The sequence below is a fragment of the Garra rufa genome, chromosome 20, assembly GCF_049309525.1.
Source record: "Garra rufa chromosome 20, GarRuf1.0, whole genome shotgun sequence".
In the NCBI taxonomy this organism is placed as follows: Eukaryota; Metazoa; Chordata; class Actinopteri; order Cypriniformes; family Cyprinidae; genus Garra; species Garra rufa.
In genome coordinates, this window is record NC_133380.1 from 24,040,771 (window position 1) to 24,061,490 (window position 20,720).

The following is a 20,720-nucleotide window of genomic DNA, read 5'->3' on the forward strand; positions in this document are numbered from 1 at the left end:
TTATTAAAGTACATTAAAATAGAAAAACTGTATTTTAAATTGTTTTTCAGTAATTTTGATCAAATAAATGCAGTCTTAATGATTATAAGAGACTTCTTTAAAAAAACTATAAAAAAATCTTTTGAATGGTAGTGTTGATTTGCTTCAGAAGGCTTTTATTAACCCCCCGGAGCCGTGTGGAGTACTTTTAATGATGGATGGATGCACTTTATTGGACTTCAAAATCTCAACAGCCATTCACTGCCATTATAAGGCTTGGAAGAGCCAATATATTTTTTAATATAACTCCAACTGTATTCATCTAAGATGGCTTAAGGGTGAGTAAATGAATCATGGGGTAATTTTCATTTTTGGGTGAGCTATCCCTATAAGAATTAAGATTAAAGAAGATGTTGATTGAGGAATGCAGTATTGGGACTTATACACAGTGATTTATACTCACCCGGCTATTCCTCTGCTCTTCCACACCTCACACAAAACCGTTGGGATGTTTCCACTGGCTGTGCTCGTCCCAGCCTGACAAATAGAGACAAAACACAGTAATGATGGATCATCTGTCTTTAAACTTCCTGTCAAACATGTAAACACTCACTGTGTTTTGTCTTCCTTTCGATTCTGCTCTGTCCCTGGTACACTCTACCCGTCTCCACCTGTTCGACGGCTCCCCTTTCTGCTCTATCTATATTTATAGTCCCTCTTCTATAAACCCACAGCACCATCTTCAAAACAGTCATCTATATCAGGGAACTGTGAAGGAGAGTTAACGTAACAACTGTGTGTTTTGCATGGGCAAACATCACATTCTGAGGCTAATTTTGATGGCTCTATATTTAGACCGGGTTCGTTTTTCATTTTTCAGACTTTCAGTTGATGAGTTGACTGTACATTGAGCAGCCCAGTACACTGCAGTTCCCCACAAGGCTTGGATAACAGCCTGGAGTGTCTGTAGGCCAAAACAAACAGTACAGCAGACCTGCCTGAACATGAGGTCTCTGTTTCTTTGATTGGTCAACTGAAAAAACTGAAAAAGAAACTCAAGGTAACCTGAAGTGATGACCTGAAGCATGACACATATCAAGTACATCACTTTGTCAGCCAAAGGCATAAGGAGGCAGGTGTAAAAATGACCCCTCCACTCACTCTTCTACTTAAAGGGGCCAACATTTTATTGAAATGCAAAATCAACTTTCAACTTATGTTCATCAAGGTTTAATTTAGTTAGGGTGAGTCATTAATTACTCACCCTCATGTCGTCCCAAACCCATAAGACCTTTGTTCATCTTCAGAACACAAATTAAGATATTCTTGATGAAATCCGAAAGCTTTCTGACCCTGCATAAACAGCAACGAAACTGACATGTTCAAGGCCCAGAAAGGTAGTAGGACATTGTTAAAATAGTCCATGTACATAAGTGGTCAGCAGCATCACATATGTGCGGGATAGTCTCATGAATGCATGTCGAATATTGACACAGAAGAGAAGAAATTGTTGAATAAAGTCATTATTTTTGTTTTCTTTGCGCACAAAAAGTAAAAGTGTTGTGCTTTGTACTATACACTTGTCTTTGTCACTTGAAAAAAAAAAGCTAAAAGTTTTTTTCCATGTTACAAAGCTTGTAGTATGTTTTTAGTAATAAAACGTACTTTTACAGATGAGACAGTAAGGACAACAAGACGACAGTAAGGACAACAGAACAAGACGACAGAAAGGACGGCAGAACAAGATGATAGTAAGAATGACAGAACAAGACGACAGTAAGAACGACAGAACAAGATGACAGTAAGAATGACAGAACAAGACGACAGTAAGGATGACAATAAGACAACAGTAAGGACGACAGAACAAGACAACAGTAAGGATGACAATAAGACAACAGTAAGGACGACAGAACAAGACGACGGTAAGGATGACAATAAGACAACAGTAATGACGACAGAACAAGACAACAGTAAGGATGACAATAAGACAACAGTAATGACGACAGAACAAGACAACAGTAAGGATGACAATAAGACAACAGTAAAGACGACAGTAAGGATGACAATAAGACAACAGTAATGACGACAGAACAAGACGACGGTAAGGATGACAATAAGACAACAGTAATGACGACAGAACAAGACAACAGTAAGGATGACAATAAGACAACAGTAATGACGACAGAACAAGACGACAGTAAGGATGACAATAAGACAACAGTAAGGACGACAGAACAAGACAACAGTAAGGATGACAATAAGACAACAGTAAGGACGACAGAACAAGACGACGGTAAGGATGACAATAAGACAACAGTAAGGACGACAGTACAAGACGACAGTAAGGATGACAATAAGACAACAGTAAGGACGACAGAACAAGACAACAGTAAGGACGACAGAACAAGACGACAGTAAGGATGACAATAAGACAACAGTAATGACGACAGAACAAGACAACAGTAAGGATGACAATAAGACAACAGTAATGACGACAGAACAAGACGACAGTAAGGATGACAATAAGACAACAGTAAGGACGACAGAACAAGACAACAGTAAGGATGACAATAAGACAACAGTAAGGACGACAGAACAAGACGACAGTAAGGATGACAATAAGACAACAGTAAGGACGACAGAACAAGACAACAGTAAGGATGACAATAAGACAACAGTAAGGACGACAGAACAAGACGACAGTAAGGATGACAATAAGACAACAGTAAGGACGACAGAACAAGACGACAGTAAGGATGACAATAAGACAACAGTAAGGACGACAGAACAAGACAACAGTAAGGACGACAGAACAAGACGACAGTAAGGATGACAATAAGACAACAGTAATGACGACAGAACAAGACAACAGTAAGGATGACAATAAGACAACAGTAATGACGACAGAACAAGACGACAGTAAGGATGACAATAAGACAACAGTAAGGACGACAGAACAAGACAACAGTAAGGATGACAATAAGACAACAGTAAGGACGACAGAACAAGACGACAGTAAGGATGACAATAAGACAACAGTAAGGACGACAGAACAAGACAACAGTAAGGATGACAATAAGACAACAGTAAGGACGACAGAACAAGACGACAGTAAGGATGACAATAAGACAACAGTAAGGACGACAGAACAAGACAACAGTAAGGACGACAGAACAAGACGACAGTAAGGATGACAATAAGACAACAGTAATGACGACAGAACAAGACAACAGTAAGGATGACAATAAGACAACAGTAATGACGACAGAACAAGACGACAGTAAGGATGACAATAAGACAACAGTAATGACGACAGAACAAGACGACAGTAAGGATGACAATAAGACAACAGTAAGGACGACAGAACAAGACGACAGTAAGGATGACAATAAGACAACAGTAAGGACGACAGAACAAGACGACAGTAAGGATGACAATAAGACAACAGTAATGACGACAGAACAAGACGACAGTAAGGATGACAATAAGACAACAGTAAGGACGACAGAACAAGACAACAGTAAGGATGACAATAAGACAACAGTAAGGACGACACAACAAGATGATAGTAAGGATGACAATAAGACAACAGTAAGGACGACAGAACAAGACGACAGTAAGGATGACAATAAGACAACAGTAAGGACGACACAACAAGATGATAGTAAGGATGACAGAATAAGACTATGGTAAGGACGATAGAACAGGACGACAGTAAGGATGACAGAACAAGACGACAGTAAGGACAACAGAATAAGATGACGGAATAAGACGACAGTAAAAACAACTGAATAAGACAACAGTTAGGACAACAGAATAAGACGACAGTAAGGACGACAGAATAAGATGACAGTGAGGATGACACAAGACGACAGTAAGGATGACAGAACTATACAAAAGTAAGGACAACAGAACAAGACAACAGTAAGGACGACAGAACAAGACGATAGTAAGGATGACAATAAGACAACAAAAAGTACGACAGAACAAGACGACAGGAAGGACAACAGAACAAGATGACAGTAAGGACAACAGAATAAGATGACGGAATAAGACGACAGTAAAAACAACTGAATAAGACAACAGTTAGGACAACAGAATAAGATGACAGTGAGGACAACACAACTTGACGACAGTAAGGACAACAGAACTATACGAAAGTAAGGACAACAGAACAAGACGACAGTAAGGACGACAGAACAAGACGACAGTAAGGACAACTGAACAAGATGACAGTAAGGATGACAATAAGACAACAAAAAGGACAACAGAACAAGACGACAGTAAGGATGACAATAAGACAACAAAAAGGACAACAAAACAAGACGACAGTAAGGACGACAGAACAAGACGACAGTAAGGACGACAGAACTATACGAAATTAAGGACAACAGAACAAGACAACAGAAAGGACGACAGTAAGGACGCAGATGCAGAGTACCTGTGGGCAGCGTTAGTTAAGATTAAGTCCAATAAAGCTGATTTGTCCAGATCCTTTTGATTTATCTTAGTTATTGTTTTTATCAACTGTACCAAGTGGAGAAAGTCACAAACCTCCTTAAAAGAATCGAAGGAAGATGACAGCCAGTCCCAATTCAAATCGGCAAATAAAATCAGTTCGTATTTAGTCCAGTCGTGAAGAAATTCTGCAAGTAAAGAAATTAAGTGCATGCTTCACTTGAAGACAATGAAGGTGGGCGATAACATCCAGCCATGATTTATTTTGTTTATCAGGTTGCGCACATTCAGATGAAAAAAACTTAATCCATTTGATGTTTTGATGATTTGAGTTTGAAATTGGGCTAACACAGGACCTGGGTTGGGGTGAACATTCCCGGATAAGAATAGCAAGATGAAGACTAACCATGACCTTCTCTTTGGGCCCTCAGTTGAGTCTCCGCAACAAAGAGGCATTGCACGGGCTGACAATCTCCCTTTCCCCTGAGTCCATAAGCAGCACAGACCACAAGAAGTGTCTCCAAGAGTGAACAGCAGTCCACGAGACTTGTCTCTCCAAAATAGCTAAAGCGTCGGGCCGTGATCCCCGAGCAATCCCGGTACAGTCCCAGCATGAAAATCAGGCCACTGTGGCCGATGGCAAGGCACAATTAACTCGTGGTTACTTCCGCTGCTATCTGTAGTATAATCCACACTGTCAAAAGCCACTCCAGTCCCAGGTATCCACAGTGTCGTGGAGCAACACAAAAACATAAAATAAATATACACATTTTTCTTCTCTTTAAAAAATGATGTCTGACCAAGCACACCAACTGATCTACATAAAAACACTTATATATACATGCAATAAAAGTAGTTAATTCAAACAATTAAGGACAGACCGACCCACACGTCTACAAACAAGCCGCCATCTTGCATATAATGATTTACCTGAACAAGTAGGCAATGACTGTAGACAAAGACAAATGTATAGTACAAAGCACAAAGTAGTCAATTCTTTTTTTGGCACATTTGGAACCTTATATTCTTGTAGCTTCATATCATTACGGTTGAACCACTGATGTCACATGGACTATTTTAATGATGTCCTTACTACCTTTCTGGGCCTTGAACGTAAAAGTTGGGTTGCTGTCTATGCAGGGCCAGAAAGCTCTTGGATTTCATCAAAAATATCTTAATATGTGTTCTGAAGATGAACAAAGGTCTTATGGGTTTGGAACAACACAAGGGGGAGTAATTGATGACATAATTTTCATTTTTGGGCGAACTATGCCTTTAAATCATAAACTGAGCATCTTCACCAGATATTAAGTCTGCAGCCTGCAGCTCTAAAGTGTAGTTCCGTTCCAGTTCATAGACAACTGGAAATTACTCTTGAATATACAAACGTCTTCTGACATCTAACATGCGCATACATAGCTCTGTCTGTTTTGAGTCTCGACTGGACAGCGGACAGTATTAGAAGTGCATTTGTGCGTCAGTAGCGTCCCTGGATGACCCTGCTATTGGATCAAGCTGTGTGTCTACTGACGCTTTTTCTTCACTCTCTCTCTCTTCTATTGGTTTTGTCTACATTAGGGCCTTTTGTTTGTTCACCTTGCACTCCATCTGGGAGGCATCAGGAGACAGATTTAAACAACAGTTTCGAAGTCTCACCTTTGCCAACATTATCCAAGTCTTCGCAACATCTAGCGGAGTGGTGACGAAGGCCGCTACTCCACCTGGAAAGAGATGTATTGCGCATGTGTATCAGCACACAAACACAAACAAGCACTAATTACAGTGATAATTGTGTTATAATTACCACAGAGCATAAATGTAAATATGTGGCATGACGATCAGCCCTGATCACCCGATGGAAACGCTCTGGGGAAAAAGAGCGAACGAGAATGAATTTTTCAAACTAGCCTGGCAATGTCAAGCACTCGTAAACACTCATGCACATTCATAAACTTGTTTTGGCGTGAATGAGAACAGAAAGAGGTTCTCGCTCCTCTCTAATAGCGGTCGGACAAACAACAGCATCGAGCTTTAAACATGCTCTTCCCAATCCTGGAATAAACAAGTTCTCCCATATTGCCTGATTTCGCTTGATTAACCAACAATTCAAAGCTGCCCAAACACAAGCGAAGTTCAGGCTGTTGATTATTACTGAACGGAATTTCGACTTGTAGCTCAGGTTGTAAAAACAAGCAAAGAATCACATGTATAAAAATAAATTTTCAACTAAATTCAATTTAAGTCAATTCTTCCATACGAAAAGTGTGATATTTGAGCTGTAATGTTGTCCACCTCATCGTAGTGTTTGGACTAATTTTCTTGGCATTAGCTCTGGTTATGCGTTACCAACATCATTTTCTCTTTATATAAACAGTTCATTCTGGTATTCTTTTTGTTCCTTGCTGGCTGAATGATCTTCTCAATCCTACCCAAACAGCTTTTCTTTTGCAATATTTTATGCGCTGAATCCTATGAAAGCCCATTTCCTCCCACAAAAAAGTGCAACTTTTTATTTCACAATTCTTTATTTTTTTTTATTGCAAATGCAAGCTTGTATCTTGCAATTCTGACTTTTTTCTCAGAATTATGAAATGTAAACATATCACTCTTCTTTCCCCTTAAAATTTATAACTTAGATTTAGTTTAGATTAACTTAGTTTCTCAATACTCAGTTCTAAGAAAAAAATGTTTAAAAAAAGTTTAAAAAAAAGTAAAAAGTAAAAAAGTAAAAAGTTTTTTTAAAAAGAGTTTATATCTTGCAATTCTGACTTTATAATTTGCAAGTGCAAGTTTATATCAAGCAAATCTGAGAAAAAAAGTCAGAAACATGACTTTATTATCACAATTCCAAAAAAAAGTCAGAATTGTTAGAAGTCAGAATTGTGAGATACAAAGTCACATTGCGAGAAAAAAGTCAGAATTGTGAGTTTTTATCTTGCAATTCTGGGAAAAAAGTCAGAATCATGAGTTAATATCACTATTCTAAGAAAAAAGTCAAAATTGCAAGAAAAATGTCAGAATTACGAGATACAAACTTGCAATTGCCTGAAAAAGGTTAGAATCGCGAGTTTATATCACAATTCTAAACGCACTAGTGTAAACAGGGCCTGAGAAAAAAGTCAAAATAGCGAGAAAAAGGTCAGAATTGCAAGATGCAAACTCACATTTGCGAGAAAAAAAGTCAGAAGTGTGAATTTATATTTTTCAGAATTTGTAGAAAAGTCACATTTGCGAGAAAAAGTCAGAATTGTGAGTTTTTAACTTGCAATTCTGGGAAAAAAGTCAAAATAGCGAGAAAAAGGTCAGAATTGCAAGATGCAAACTCACATTTGCGAGAAGAAAAGTCAGAAGTGTGAGTTTATATTTTTCAGAATTTGTATAAAAGTAAGAATTGCAAGATACAAACTCGAGAAAAGATACAAACTTGCATTTGCAAGAAAAAGGTTAGAATTGGCAGTTTATATTTTGCAATTCTGACTTTATAACTCGTAAGTGCAAGTTTATATGAAGCAATTCTGACAAAAAAAAAAAAGCCAGAATGGCGAGATACAAACTCGCATTTGTGAGAAAAAGGTTAGAATTTGCGAGTTTGTATGACTTTATAACTCGCAGTTGCGAGCTATGTCTCACAATTCTGAGAAAAAAGTCATAACTGTGAAATACAAACTTGCATTTGTGAGAAAAAAAAAAGGCAGAATTGCAAGTTTTGTATCCATACAATCCATGGGCTTCCATACAATCCTGTTGATGCACGCTATATAATTAAATACATACATATTCATAATAAATTCATAAATAAAATTGTAAAAATATATATTTTTAAAATCTCTTTCTTTTGTGCCTATTATACCCCATTTCCCCCCTAAACAAATTAATTTCAAAGGCATCTCCTAAATAAATAAATATAGTAAATATTTTCTTGTGCATACAAGGCAGAAGATACCATATTTTCCAGCTTAGTATGATCATGGTAAAGGCGGAAGGATTTATAACAGTCTATAACTGTGGACAGACGTTACTTTCATGCTAACTCATATAATGTTTAATCATGGTATACTTTCAAATTTGTGTATTTTAACATTTATTCCTTCTATTGTAACTGAATTACTGTACAGTACATTCAGCTTTTGCTTGTTTCCTGAAGGACATTATTGAATTATTTTCAGTGGTAATCAAGAACAAGTCACAGATGTGACTTGTACTTGTACTGAACCCAAAACACGAAGGACACAATAGCAGAGAAGGAGAAAGATTGGGAAAAAAAGTGTTTCTCATTTGTTCTCTTGAGGCTCGCAGCTGTGGCAGCGATGGCAAACAACCGCGATCGTACAATGCGTCACAATTCACGTTTGTTTGTGTGATTTCACAATGACGCTAACAACCTAACCTAAAGCAATACATCTGTGCCAAAGCAGAACATGTGAGACAACTTGCATCCAAGATCACTCTCCAGGTGGCGTGGCTGGCAGCCATGTTCTTTCCCCTCTGGGTGAAACGTACGCGTCCCTCTATTGTGTCCCAGTACCTGATGAGTGATCAATCTGGACGGAGATGTTTTCCAGAATGGTGACTAGGGAGTTAGACAGCTGCAAGGGCCCCTGGGCCAGACTTAAACTCCCTCAGGTATAAACCTGGACGCTGGATCTAGTTTGTAAACTCAACGACTGCTGAAAACAGCTACGAAAGTTACCGCAAGTCTGATTCAGGGGCAACAAAAGGTCAATGTCGTACACTGACTTTACTGACTCTCCACCTCTAATTGGCTGTTTCTGTCCCTCTCTGTCGGTGCACACCAGCTGGTGAACAACCTGATGTGACCATCTTGACCCGTGTGGAATTAAACAGGAATGCGGCTGGGTAAAGTTTGGATATTCCTGGCGTTGGACCCCATCCCAACTCCCTATCTCTCGTTCTCCTTCGCTCTCTTTCCCAGACCTCTGCGCCGAGGCTAATCCCACACACCTGCAAGAGCTCCGCACACTGCAGACTGCCAAGAGTCCAGCCGTCCCCCCTGCCTCCTCATCCACGCGGCCTACACAGAGAAAGAAAGAGTTTTGGATTATTACATTTATCAGTCATTTAAAAAACACCCAAAGCCCTTGGGTTTACATGTATGGAAACGCAACAGAACAGCTATCCCAATTTCCACATCTCCAGAATGATCTCAGAGTCTCATTTTCCCCACTAGGAACAGTGACACAATCTGAACGAAAGAAAGAAATCTTGAACACTTCCAAAGCTCATCGTTACAGTATTGTACACACATGCTAACTCTATCAGTGCCTTGAAAACACATTGTCTTTCATGCTGGTTCAGGGTTTTCCAAAAAACAAGGGGAAAACGATATTGAGCTTTGATGAGAAGTCCTGCACTTATCACCATAGATTGAGTTATGATATTTTGATAAAAAACAAGAGGTAAAAACCTATGCACAGAAAAATTAACACTATAGGGTTATTCCGTGTCAATTCAACCAGAGTTCCCCGGCTCAAATTTTGGATTTTGCTAGTATTTATTTATTTTTTTCTGAAGAAAGATAAACATGCATAGTGATGAAAGCCAAAATATTAAATGTCAAGGTTGAATATTTAATGAGTAATCCACTATTTTATAGAGGGGGTCAAAATGGCAATTTTCTTTACAAGGGAGTAAAATGATTTCAGAAAATGACAGAATCACAATGTAATTTTTACACAAAGATTGGCAGGTCTGTTAGTAACATCTGTTGACTTTAGCAATCTTTGTTGCATTATGTGCCAGTGGTGCCCATTTAAAAATGGGCACGTGAAATTTGAAAAAAAGATGGCAGTCAGATAGCAATGTTTAATGCAGTTGTTTTGAAAGAAGAAACTGTTTCAACATTATTTCTTCTTTAAACATTCCTCTTTAAAACAAAAGAAGCATCATATTTTTGAAAATTGAAGCACACTGGGGTTTTGACCTTTGAAAATGTGTACAATTTAATGATTTACCCCTGGAGCCATATTGAAATTCCAATATCTCTGGAACCGAATCATGTAGGGCCTTAAAAATGAAGATGCCAAAAGGAAAGTTGGTTAAGACCCAATATCTAAAATTATATTAAGATATCTTGAATACTTCTTGAGTTACAGGAATGTAAACTTTGGAATATAAACTTGAAAAGTGCCGTTTCCCCATTTTTGAATGGTCACCATTGGCACACAAGTGTAACCAAGATTGCTAAAGTCAACAGATTTTACTAATAAAACTGTCAATCTCTGTGTAAAAGAAACATTACGATGCTGCCATCTTTCTGAAGTGATTTTTACCTCCCTGTAAGTTGGCTCTGAATTGCAGGTGAAAATTGCCTCTACAAAATAGTGGAGTACTCAGTAAATATTCATCGATAACATTTAATATTTTGGCTTTCATCACTATACATGTTTATCTTTCTTTAGAAAAAATATTAGCAAAATCAAAAATTTGAGCCAGGGAAGTTTCTGAATTTTGGCTGATTTGACTTGGAAAGACCCTACAGGATTAAAGAATTGAGCTGGATAATGACACTAACTTTGCAGCATCGACATTGTTATTAAGCTGAATTAAATCAACATTGAACTGACTTGATCTGAATAATTGGACTATTGCCTTCTGCTGAAAAAAAACAACCTAACCTAAGCTGGTTTTAGCTGGTCTATCAGCCTGGTCATACCTGGTTTGCAGGCTGGTTTTAGAGGGGTTTTCACCATATCTTTAACTGGTCAGACTGGGAGACCAGCTGACAGACCAGCTAAAGCCAGCTATTTCCAGCTTAAAGGCATCGTTCACCCAAAAATGAAAACTCACCTTTATGTCGTTCCAAACCCATAAGACCTTTATTAATCTTTGTAAGTCTGAGAGCTTTCTTCTTGAACGTACATCGAAAACTGACACGAAGGAGAAGAAGTTAAATAAAGTTGTTATTTTTGTTTTCTTTGGACACAAAAGGTATTCTCATAGTTTTATAAAATTACAGTTGAACCACCGATGTCACATGGACCATCTCAGTCTATGCTGTCTATTAAGGGTCAGAAAGCTCTCGGAATTCATCAAAAATATCTTAATTTGTTTTCTGAAGATGAATGAAGGTCTTACGGGTTTGGAACAACATGCGGGTGAGTAATTGATAACAGAATTTTATTTTATTTGATTCATAATTGATTACTTTTATAACATTAACACTGTTATTTTCCTGTGTTATTAATGTGAAGCTGCTCTGAAACAATCTGCATTTTATAAAGCACTGTATAAATAAATGTGACTTGACTAATACATCCCGGCGCTACAGTATTGTACACACATGCTAACTCTATCAATCCCTGGACAACACATTGCCTTTCATGCTGCTTCAGGGTTTTCCAAGAAACGAGGGGAAAACGATATTGTGCTTTGATGAGAGTCACAGATGGAAGATTTTGATGAGCACACCATTTCTACATTGTGCGAAGGGAAGATACCAGTGCTGGCTAAGACATTAGATCTGTTCCAAACCTAGCGAGTTGCTTTTTCATCTGCTGTTCTATCTACTAAAGTAGCATCCTAAATGAAATAAAATATCATAAAATCAACATATGTGATGCTGCTTTATTGTTGGATGCCTCACTAGTTTTTGGAACAGAGCTTTTGTGTTGATGAATCGTCTGTATGCAGCTACAGGTGCGATCTGTAGCCTCAGGTAAGACAGGTCTGACAGGATCTCAGTCAATTGCACAATTTGTACTAATTTTAGGACGGCTAATTGTTGTTTGAACTTAAGAGTATTTAAAGAGGTGAAGTAGGAGGGGAGGAATCTGCTAAATTAAAGAGAAATGTGCGCGCGCGCGTGTGTGTGTGTGTGTGTGTGTGTGAGAGAGAGAGAGAGAAAGAGGACTGTTGTAGAAAGAAGGAAGGAGTTTCAGTGACTTCATGTGTTTGTTGGTTTTGTGTTGTGTTTGGTGGGAGTTATTATGCAGCCAGGCTTCAGATAATTGCTTGACTTTTCCTACGGCCTCAGACCAGGAGCATCTGATGGCTAAGAAAGGAAAACAATTGAAGCACAGCATGAAGTAATTATGAAAGATCCCCTCCAACTCTACGCACAAGAACACACACACAACCGTTCTCTTCGTCAGTACATCATGTGCGTTTCATTAGCTGTCAGATTAAGGAAGAGTCTTTGTTTTCAAGTTCAAAGAGCTTGTGCTGGAGAACATCCATTTATCCCCGTCACACTTACTGAAAACAAACTGGAAGCAAGTTCACCTCTAAACAAACTGAATGTAAGTACTAAACTAAGTTCTCTTTCATGTCTTATTGCGCTTATACTGTCAAAAACACAAAAACACACAAAAATAGTCCCACAAAATTGTCTCCTCTGAGGCTGGGACTCTAAATAGTGTTATGTGCTCGTTTGTACAGCCAACGACAAAACAGTTAGCATGCTTTGCTTAACCTTTCGGCATGGCGTTAGAACTGGTACACCTTTGTCGCTTGCGGAAAACAAAATGGTGGCGCTGTGGGTGGAAACTTGCAGATTAAGGAGCGGAAATATTATAATAAGGTCACCTTTCTACATCACGGGAGGAGTGAAATCTGAGTGGCTCATTTTTTCAAAAGTTTGCAGAAAAGGCTTCAAAGCTTGACAGGCTTACCACAAAAAAATGTACTGGGTTGTTCTTTTTTGGGGGTTTTCTGGGTTGGTAGATGCAACAGGGACCTGATTATAGTACTTAAACACAGATGAAGTCAGATTTTCATGATATGTCACCATAAAATTTGTCCTTGTTGAGAATACCACTTTTTGTCACTTTAAAAAAAGGTGAAATGCCACGTTAAAAAAATCTAAAATTAAAGAATAAAGTCAAAATGTTTCAAGAATAAAGTCAAAATTACGAAAATAATGTTCAAATGTTTTGAGAATAACATTGAAATTACGAATTAAATTGCCTGGATTGGGAGCACCGGGAGAAGTTCATTTGAATATACTGTAGGATTATTAGCAGAAATCATTCCATGTTTTATACTCAAAGGGACAGTATGCATTAATTAGACCTATTTGCACACTGCCAGTCATCCAATAATAGTAATAAGCTTTGTGCTTTTGGTTCTTTTAATATAAAACAAAGCCTTCAGCTTTTAAAATCTGTCAGTTTTATAGCGAAATACAAACAACGTGCCTTGCAATAATGTGTTTTTCACTGTCTTTAATGTGGTGGGACAGATCACTGTATTCACGTAAATCAATTGTCTTTTCGATTACAATGAGACATTCATTTCATTAAATTATACTCTTTGTGAAAATTCCACCACCTACTCCGCAAAAACATCTGTGCCATCCAACCTTTCATTCCTCACGTGCATTTAATTAAAAACAACAATAAAATGTTCTAAAGGTTGAAGTGGACTCCAACTTGTTGACATGAGTTATATACTGTTGTCTTTTCTGAGGTGTAAAAGTGACTGTTTTATTCACGGTATAATACAGTAAATAATTGGAAATAATATTAGACATCTTCCATTCATTATTTGTAGTGCACCAGCCACCCAGTAATTGCACTAATTTTGTGCTTTGTTGCTTTTAATGTAACACAGCTTAGCTTTCAAATTATGTCAGTTTTATCATGAAATACAAACACGCCACATACAAGCAGTCATAATCTGTCACGTCACATTAAAGAGTGTGAAAAACACATTATTGTAATAGATATATTGTTCGCTATAACTGACAGATTTTGTAAAGCTGAGACTTTGGAATATCTCCCGGTGCTCTCAATCCGGACCTTTTATATGCGCAATAGGCTAGAATATACTTTCAAAATATTCTAACTTTAATCTCGTAATTGCTGCAAATTAATTCTTGTGATTTTGACTTTATTCTCAAAACATTTCCACTTTATTCTCGAAACACTTCGATTTTATTCTCTAAACATTTTGATTTATTCTTGAAATATTTAGACTTCATTCTCAAAATATTTCAACTTTATTCTTGTAATTTAGACTTTATTCTCGAAATATTAAGACTTTAATATCGTAATCTTAGATTTTTTTCCCTTTTTAATGTGGCACCAAAATGTCGTTGTATAAAAGACATATTGTTTTGTATTATATTTATTTCGCTATGAAACTGACAGATTTTGAAAGCTGAGATTTTGAAATATCTCTGGGTGCTTCCAATCTGGGCATACGCAATAGGCTAGAATATAATCTCAAAATATTATAAAAATTAACTTTGTAATAGCTACAAATTAATTCTCGTAATTTTGACTATTTTCAAAATATTTTTTTTTTTACTTTATTCTCAAAACATTTTGACTTCATTCTCGTTTTTTCAACTTTATTGTTGTAATATTTCAACTATTCTCATAATTTCAACTTTATTCTTGAAATATTACAACTTTAATCTCATAATATTGGATTGTTTTTTATTTTTTAATGTGGCAGTAAAATGCCATTGCACGTATGGCACAAGGTCTGTTGTTCAGATAGTGACTTTCACCAATTTTTTTTTTTGGTTCAGTTTGTTTCACCATTGAAAGGTCAAGGATGGAGACATTTGTAGACCCGAGCAGGTGGGCTCCTTTCATGTGGAAAGATGGGGAGCCTGATAAACTGACATGGTCAGGGTCGGTAGTAAGGTTTAATAAAGGACTGTGAGAAGCAGCGAGCCAGGCCACTGGCAGCCTTGTGTGACAGGAACAGTGTGTTTAATATGATTCTGGCAGCTACTGGAAGCCAGTGTTGATATGCGAGTAAAGGTGCAGTGTGAGAGGATTTCTAGAGGTTAAACATGCTTTGAGCAGAAGCAGGCACTGGATGAGAAGTGAGTTGCAGTTACTTGTGATATATTGGGGCTAAATGAGAAATGATGACTGCTGAGTCCATGTAGCTTGAACTTTTCATGTGATAATAAGTATAATAAATTCTGACTCATCTAACTTCTTTGTTTAACCTGAGATCACTTTAAAAACATTTATGTGAACAAATTGACCTTTTTATAACCATACTACACTCTAAATATAAGATTTACTTGCTATAGTCTTTTCTGAAACACACCACCCTGACCAGGCATTACTCCAAATGTACGCTTCAGCTTCAATTACTCAAACTAAACTAAGACTTATATGTGAAACACTTGCACTTAATCATGGGAATAAGTTTGATCCACTGACACATAAACGTCGAGTTGAGTGGGCATGGTGGGAAATAAATGGCCGGCTGATGTAATGACACAGCTGCTTGGTGGTTTTGTAACAGAGCAGCGCTGAGTTTAGGGGATTGTTGGTAGATAAACTTTGGGAATTGTGGGATACGCTGGAGAGAACAGATGGTTTACTGCGGCCTGCCGCTCAGATCCCGGGGCTTAAGTTGTTTTTGGTGCGAATGACTTGAGAACTAGTTTGGTGATACTTGGGGTTGTCATTTCCCAACGTGAAATGCTTGCCAGGATTGTTGATTGCCGTATTTTGTGGATTGCGTGCAGCCCACTGCAACAGCAATCGTTGCACTGAACATGCTTAAAAAACACATCAAAATCTTTTTTAATTAAAAAAGGAAATTCTGATATGGTCCCTTTTTTGTGTTTTCGAGACTTCATGTGTAGGAATAAAGCATGTAGCACACTTAATCCTGTATCTCTACCACTGCTTTACACTCTATTATTACAGCGACTCAGCTGCTTGAAAATCTCTTAATATGACAAGCAGGAAATATACACACATGTATTTGCAAGGATGACAGTATAATATAAGGGTGCAACAGTTCTCACAGTTTTCACAGTCACAAAAGAACGAAGGAGAAGTCGAAGAGGCAGAAGCCATAAAAGAAGTCGAAGAGGCAGAAGCCATAGAAGTAAAAAAAAGTACAAGTCAAAGAGGCAGAAGCCATAGAAGAAGTCGAAGTCAAAGAAAAAGTTGAAGAGGCAGAAGCCATGGAAAAAGTCGAAGTCGAAGAAAAAGTTGAAGAGGCAGAAGCCATAGAAGAAGTCGAAGAAGTAGAAGTCGAAGAAAATGTTGAAGAGGCAGAAGCCACAGAAGTCAAAAAAGTTAAAGTCAAAGAGGCAGAAGCCATAGAAGAAGTCAAAAAAGTACAAGTCAAAGAGGCAGAAGCCATAGAAGAAGTCGAAGTCAAAGAAAAAGTTGAAGAGGCAGGAGCCATGGAAGAAGTCGAAGAAGTAGAAGTCGAAGAAAATGTTGAAGAGGCAGAAGCCACAGAAGTCAAAAAAGTTAAAGTCAAAGAGGCAGAAGCCATAGAAGTCAAAAAAGTACAAGTCAAAGAGGCAGAAGCCATAGAAGAAGTCGAAGTCAAAGAAAAAGTTGAAGAGGCAGGAGCCATGGAAGAAGTCGAAGGAAGTCAAAGAGGCAGAAGCCATAGAAGAAGTGAAAAAAGTAAAAGTCAAAGACGCAAAAGTCATAGAAGAAGTCGAAGTCAAAGAAAAAGTTGAAGAGGCAGAAGCCATAGAAGAAGTGAAAAAAGTACAATTCAAAGAGGCAGAAGCCATAGAAGAAGTGAAAAAAGTACAATTCAAAGAGGCAGAAGCCATAGAAGAAGTCGAAGTCAAAGAAAAAGTTGAAGAGGCAGAAGCCATGGAAGAAGTCGAAGAAGCAGAAGTCAAAGTAAAAGTCAAAGAGGCAGAAGCCATAGAAAAAGTCGAAAAAGTAGAAGCCATAGAAGAAGTCGAAGAAGTAGAAGTCAAAGAAAAAGTCATAGAGGTAAAAGTCATAGAAGTCGAATAAGTAGAAACCATAGACAAAGTCGAAGAAGTAGATGTCGAGGAAAAAGTCGAAGAAGTAGAAGACATGCAACCTCACTAGTCAGTCCCACCTGTGAATTGCACTTTTTAACTTGACTGGCAACTGAAATAAAAATGTATTATCTATACCTACATTTAATGTTATTTATTTATTTATTTATTTATATATATATATATATATATATATATATATTTATTTATTTATTCATATATATATATATGAATAAATAAATAAATATATACATATATATATATTTATTTATTTTTTTAGGGATAGTTCACCCAAAAATTACAAAGTCATACAGGTTTGAAAAGACATAAAGAAAAGTAAATGTTGACAGAATTTTTATTTTAAGGTGAGCTATCCCTTTAATACGCTGATATTAGATTTTTATTTTTCTACTCATTCATAGCCAAAAATATAAAACAGAATTTCAATTCGAATCCACTGGCAGTGTACTGGGTCACCTTTTAATGTGCACAAATTTGTGTCCAGAATAAAAATGCACTTTCTGAATTAACCCTACTCTGAAGGACAGCACTATTTTTTGTCTAAAAAATGTTTCCAGGGTCATTCAAAACTGAATGCATATTTGAAAGAATGTGGAATGCTTAGAAATTATCAATGAAGCGAAAGCAGCCATTTAAAACCAACACTGGCATCTCATACCATTGTCTCATCTACGCTTTCTTGCTTTTGAAAGCCATGCACTTTTGAAAGAGAGTTTAGCAAAGACTCTCACATTCCAACGGCTCCACACAGATGGCCAAAGAGGCTGAAAACATGGAAGAATGAAGGAGTGAGAGAATGCCTTTGAACGTGTCACAAAGAGGCGGCCATGAATGACACTCCTTATTACGGCCGAGAATCGCGGTTAACGCTCGCCCACAGCTGCACGTGCTATTGTCCTCTGATGCCTCTCGTTCTCCGGTCGCTAGGCCAAGAGCACTAATGGAATTTTCTGCTCTCGCCCTGGAGACATGATGTCACCCTCACAAACTGGGCCTTTTTTTTTTTTTTTTGAAGAAAAACGACTTTTATGTGGCCCGGACCAGACAATGAGGAAGGAAATGGACAGTTGGCTAAGACTCAAGGCTTGTGAGAAATTACGATTCTGCTTAACCACCGGTGAGGCCGACCAATAAAACGCAGCATCATTTTGAGAGCACCTAAAAAGAGAGTTATTAACAGATATCGAGGCAAAGTGTGTGTAGTTTGAGTTGTAAATGTGTCAGACCATTACCAGGCCATTATTCCTTTATTAGAGTGAAATTATGAGGCCAAATTAGATCGAAATGAGAAAGAAAAAGTGGATTCATACCTTCAGGTACTCCCAGAGTGGAAACTGCACCAGCGAGAAAGGGATCTGGAATTAAAAGAAAGAGTTATTAGGTATAGCTTCAATAAATAAGCTAGAAGAACATACTAGCTGCTCTTTAATGAAAGTGAATAGAGATCCAAGCTGTCAAGCTCCAAAAATGCACTATTATGGTATTATCATTTCTCAGTTTTTCATTTTGTATACCACTGAATAAAAAAGCCATACAGCTTGATATCACATGAGGGGAAATAAATACTGACAGAATTTTTTTGGGCAAACTAATAAAACTCTTAAGACCAGATGCAAAGTCTGCTGTACAGTGACGGATTAAACACATATAGTTTTAGAAAAAAAATGGCATTAATGAAAAACTGCCAGTAGATCAACCAAAATAATGCCATGATGATGTTCACTGGGGAACAGAAAAAGTCTCTTAGCGCTTTCGTCTTCTCTAAAAGAAAATGGATGACTTGTGGCAACATGTTCAACCACAAGCACTGGCCATTTATCTCATGTGTCAAACTGTTTTAATACTGATGTCTGCACGTCTGGAAGTGTGAGGTTTATGAGAGAAAGAGAGTGTCTGAAAGACAGAGAAACAGAGATGATAAATAAATGAAGAGTCTGTGGTCAGAGAGAGAGAAAAAGATAGAGAGCGTGTATAAGAGAGAGAGAGAGGGGTGGCAGAAATTTTCCTCTTCAGCCAATCAGGCACAGCAGAGCTAAAAGAGAGGAAATCGATGAAACTGCTGAACAGCGGGCTGACAAAATCGCCAATTCATGTGGCTGGCTGTCAGAGAGAGAGCAAAAGACAGAGAGGGAAAATAGAGACCTGATCCATATGAAGGTCATGCTACAGCCAGAAAGCTTATTTAGATGGAGCCATTTGCAGTGACAGACTGACCGGAAGTCATTCAGTTTCAATGATAGTTGCTGATTTGTGATACAACAAATGTTTTATGGCTGTTGGGGTTGCCAGTCATTTTCTAAAGTGTTCAGAGTGGTTGCTAGGGTGTTGCCAGGTCGCCGCTAAGGTGTTGTTAATGAATTGTGGGTGGTGCTGGTGTGTTTCTAGGCAGTTGCTAAGAATTAATGTTAGGCAGGGTTTTAAACAAGGTGGTGAATATGGCTGTTGGGGTGTTGCCACGCAGTCGCCAAGGTGTTTTGAGGGTTAATAAGGTGTTGTTAGGGAATTGTAGGTGGGGCTGGCATGTTTCTAGGCAGTTGCTAAAGTGTTATAAATGACTGTTAGGGTTTTTTTTTTCTTCAAATAAGGTGTTAAGAGTGGTTGTTAGGGTGTTGCCAGGCAGTCGCTAAGGTGGTGTAAGGGGTTGATGAGGTGTTGTTAGGGAATTGTGGTTAGGGCTGGCGTGTTTCTAGGCAGTTGTTAAAGTGTTAAAAATTACTGTTAGGCTTTTTTTTTTTTTTAAACAGGGTCCTCAGAGTGGTTGTTAGGGTGTTGCCAGGCACTTGCTGAGATGGTGTGAGGGGTTGATAAGGTGTTGTTAGGGAATTGTGGGCGGTGCTGGTGTGTTTCTAGGCAGTTGCTAAAGTGTTATAAATGACTGTTAGGGGGAGTTAAAAAATGTTCAGAGTGGTCGTTAAGGTGTTGCCAGGCACTTGCTGAGATGGTGTGAAGGGTTGTTAGGGAATTGTGGGTGGTGCTGGTGTGTTTCTAGGCTGTTAAAAATGACTGTTAGGGGTTTTTTCAAAAAAGGTCTTCAGAGTGGTTGTTAGGGTGTTGCCAGGCAGTCGCTAAGGTGGTGTGAGGGGTTGATAAGGTGTTGTTAGGGAATTGTGGGTGGTGCCGGCGTGTTTCTAGGTAGTTGCTAATGTGTTAAGAATGACTGTTAGGATTTTATTCAAACAGGGTCCTCAGAGTGGTTGTTAGGGTTTTACCAGGCACTTGCTGAAGTGGTGTAAGGGGTTAACAAGGTGTTTGGAAATTTTGGGTGGTGCTGGTGTGTTTTTAGGCATTTGCTAAAGTGTTAAGAATGACTTTAATAGGTTTCTTATACAAGGTGTTTAGAGTGGTTGTTAGGGTGTTGCCAGGTAGTCACTGAGATGGTGTGAAGGGTTGATAAGGTGTTGTTAGGGAATTGTGGGTGGTGCTGGTGTGTTTCTAGGCAGTTGCTAAAGTGTTAAGAATGACAGAGGGGTTTTCAAAAAAGATGTTCAGAGTGGTTCTTAGGGTGTTGCCAGGTAGTTGCTGAGGTGGTGTGAAGGGTTAATAA

At 38.1% G+C, this 20,720-nt stretch overlaps 1 protein-coding gene across 1 annotated transcript in view; it reads right to left on the reverse strand.

Moving 5' to 3' along the window:
• The window catches only part of slc25a26 (solute carrier family 25 member 26), an 86,463-nt gene that overhangs the window by 12,617 nt on the left and 53,126 nt on the right, over positions 1 to 20,720 (reverse strand). The window contains exons 6-9 of the mRNA XM_073825582.1: positions 18,487 to 18,531; positions 9,400 to 9,469; positions 6,094 to 6,158; positions 443 to 516 (exon numbers count right to left, since the gene is read on the reverse strand). Coding sequence (XP_073681683.1) covers positions 443 to 516; positions 6,094 to 6,158; positions 9,400 to 9,469; positions 18,487 to 18,531 — 254 coding nt within the window. The remainder of the gene's footprint in view (positions 1 to 442; positions 517 to 6,093; positions 6,159 to 9,399; positions 9,470 to 18,486; positions 18,532 to 20,720) is intronic.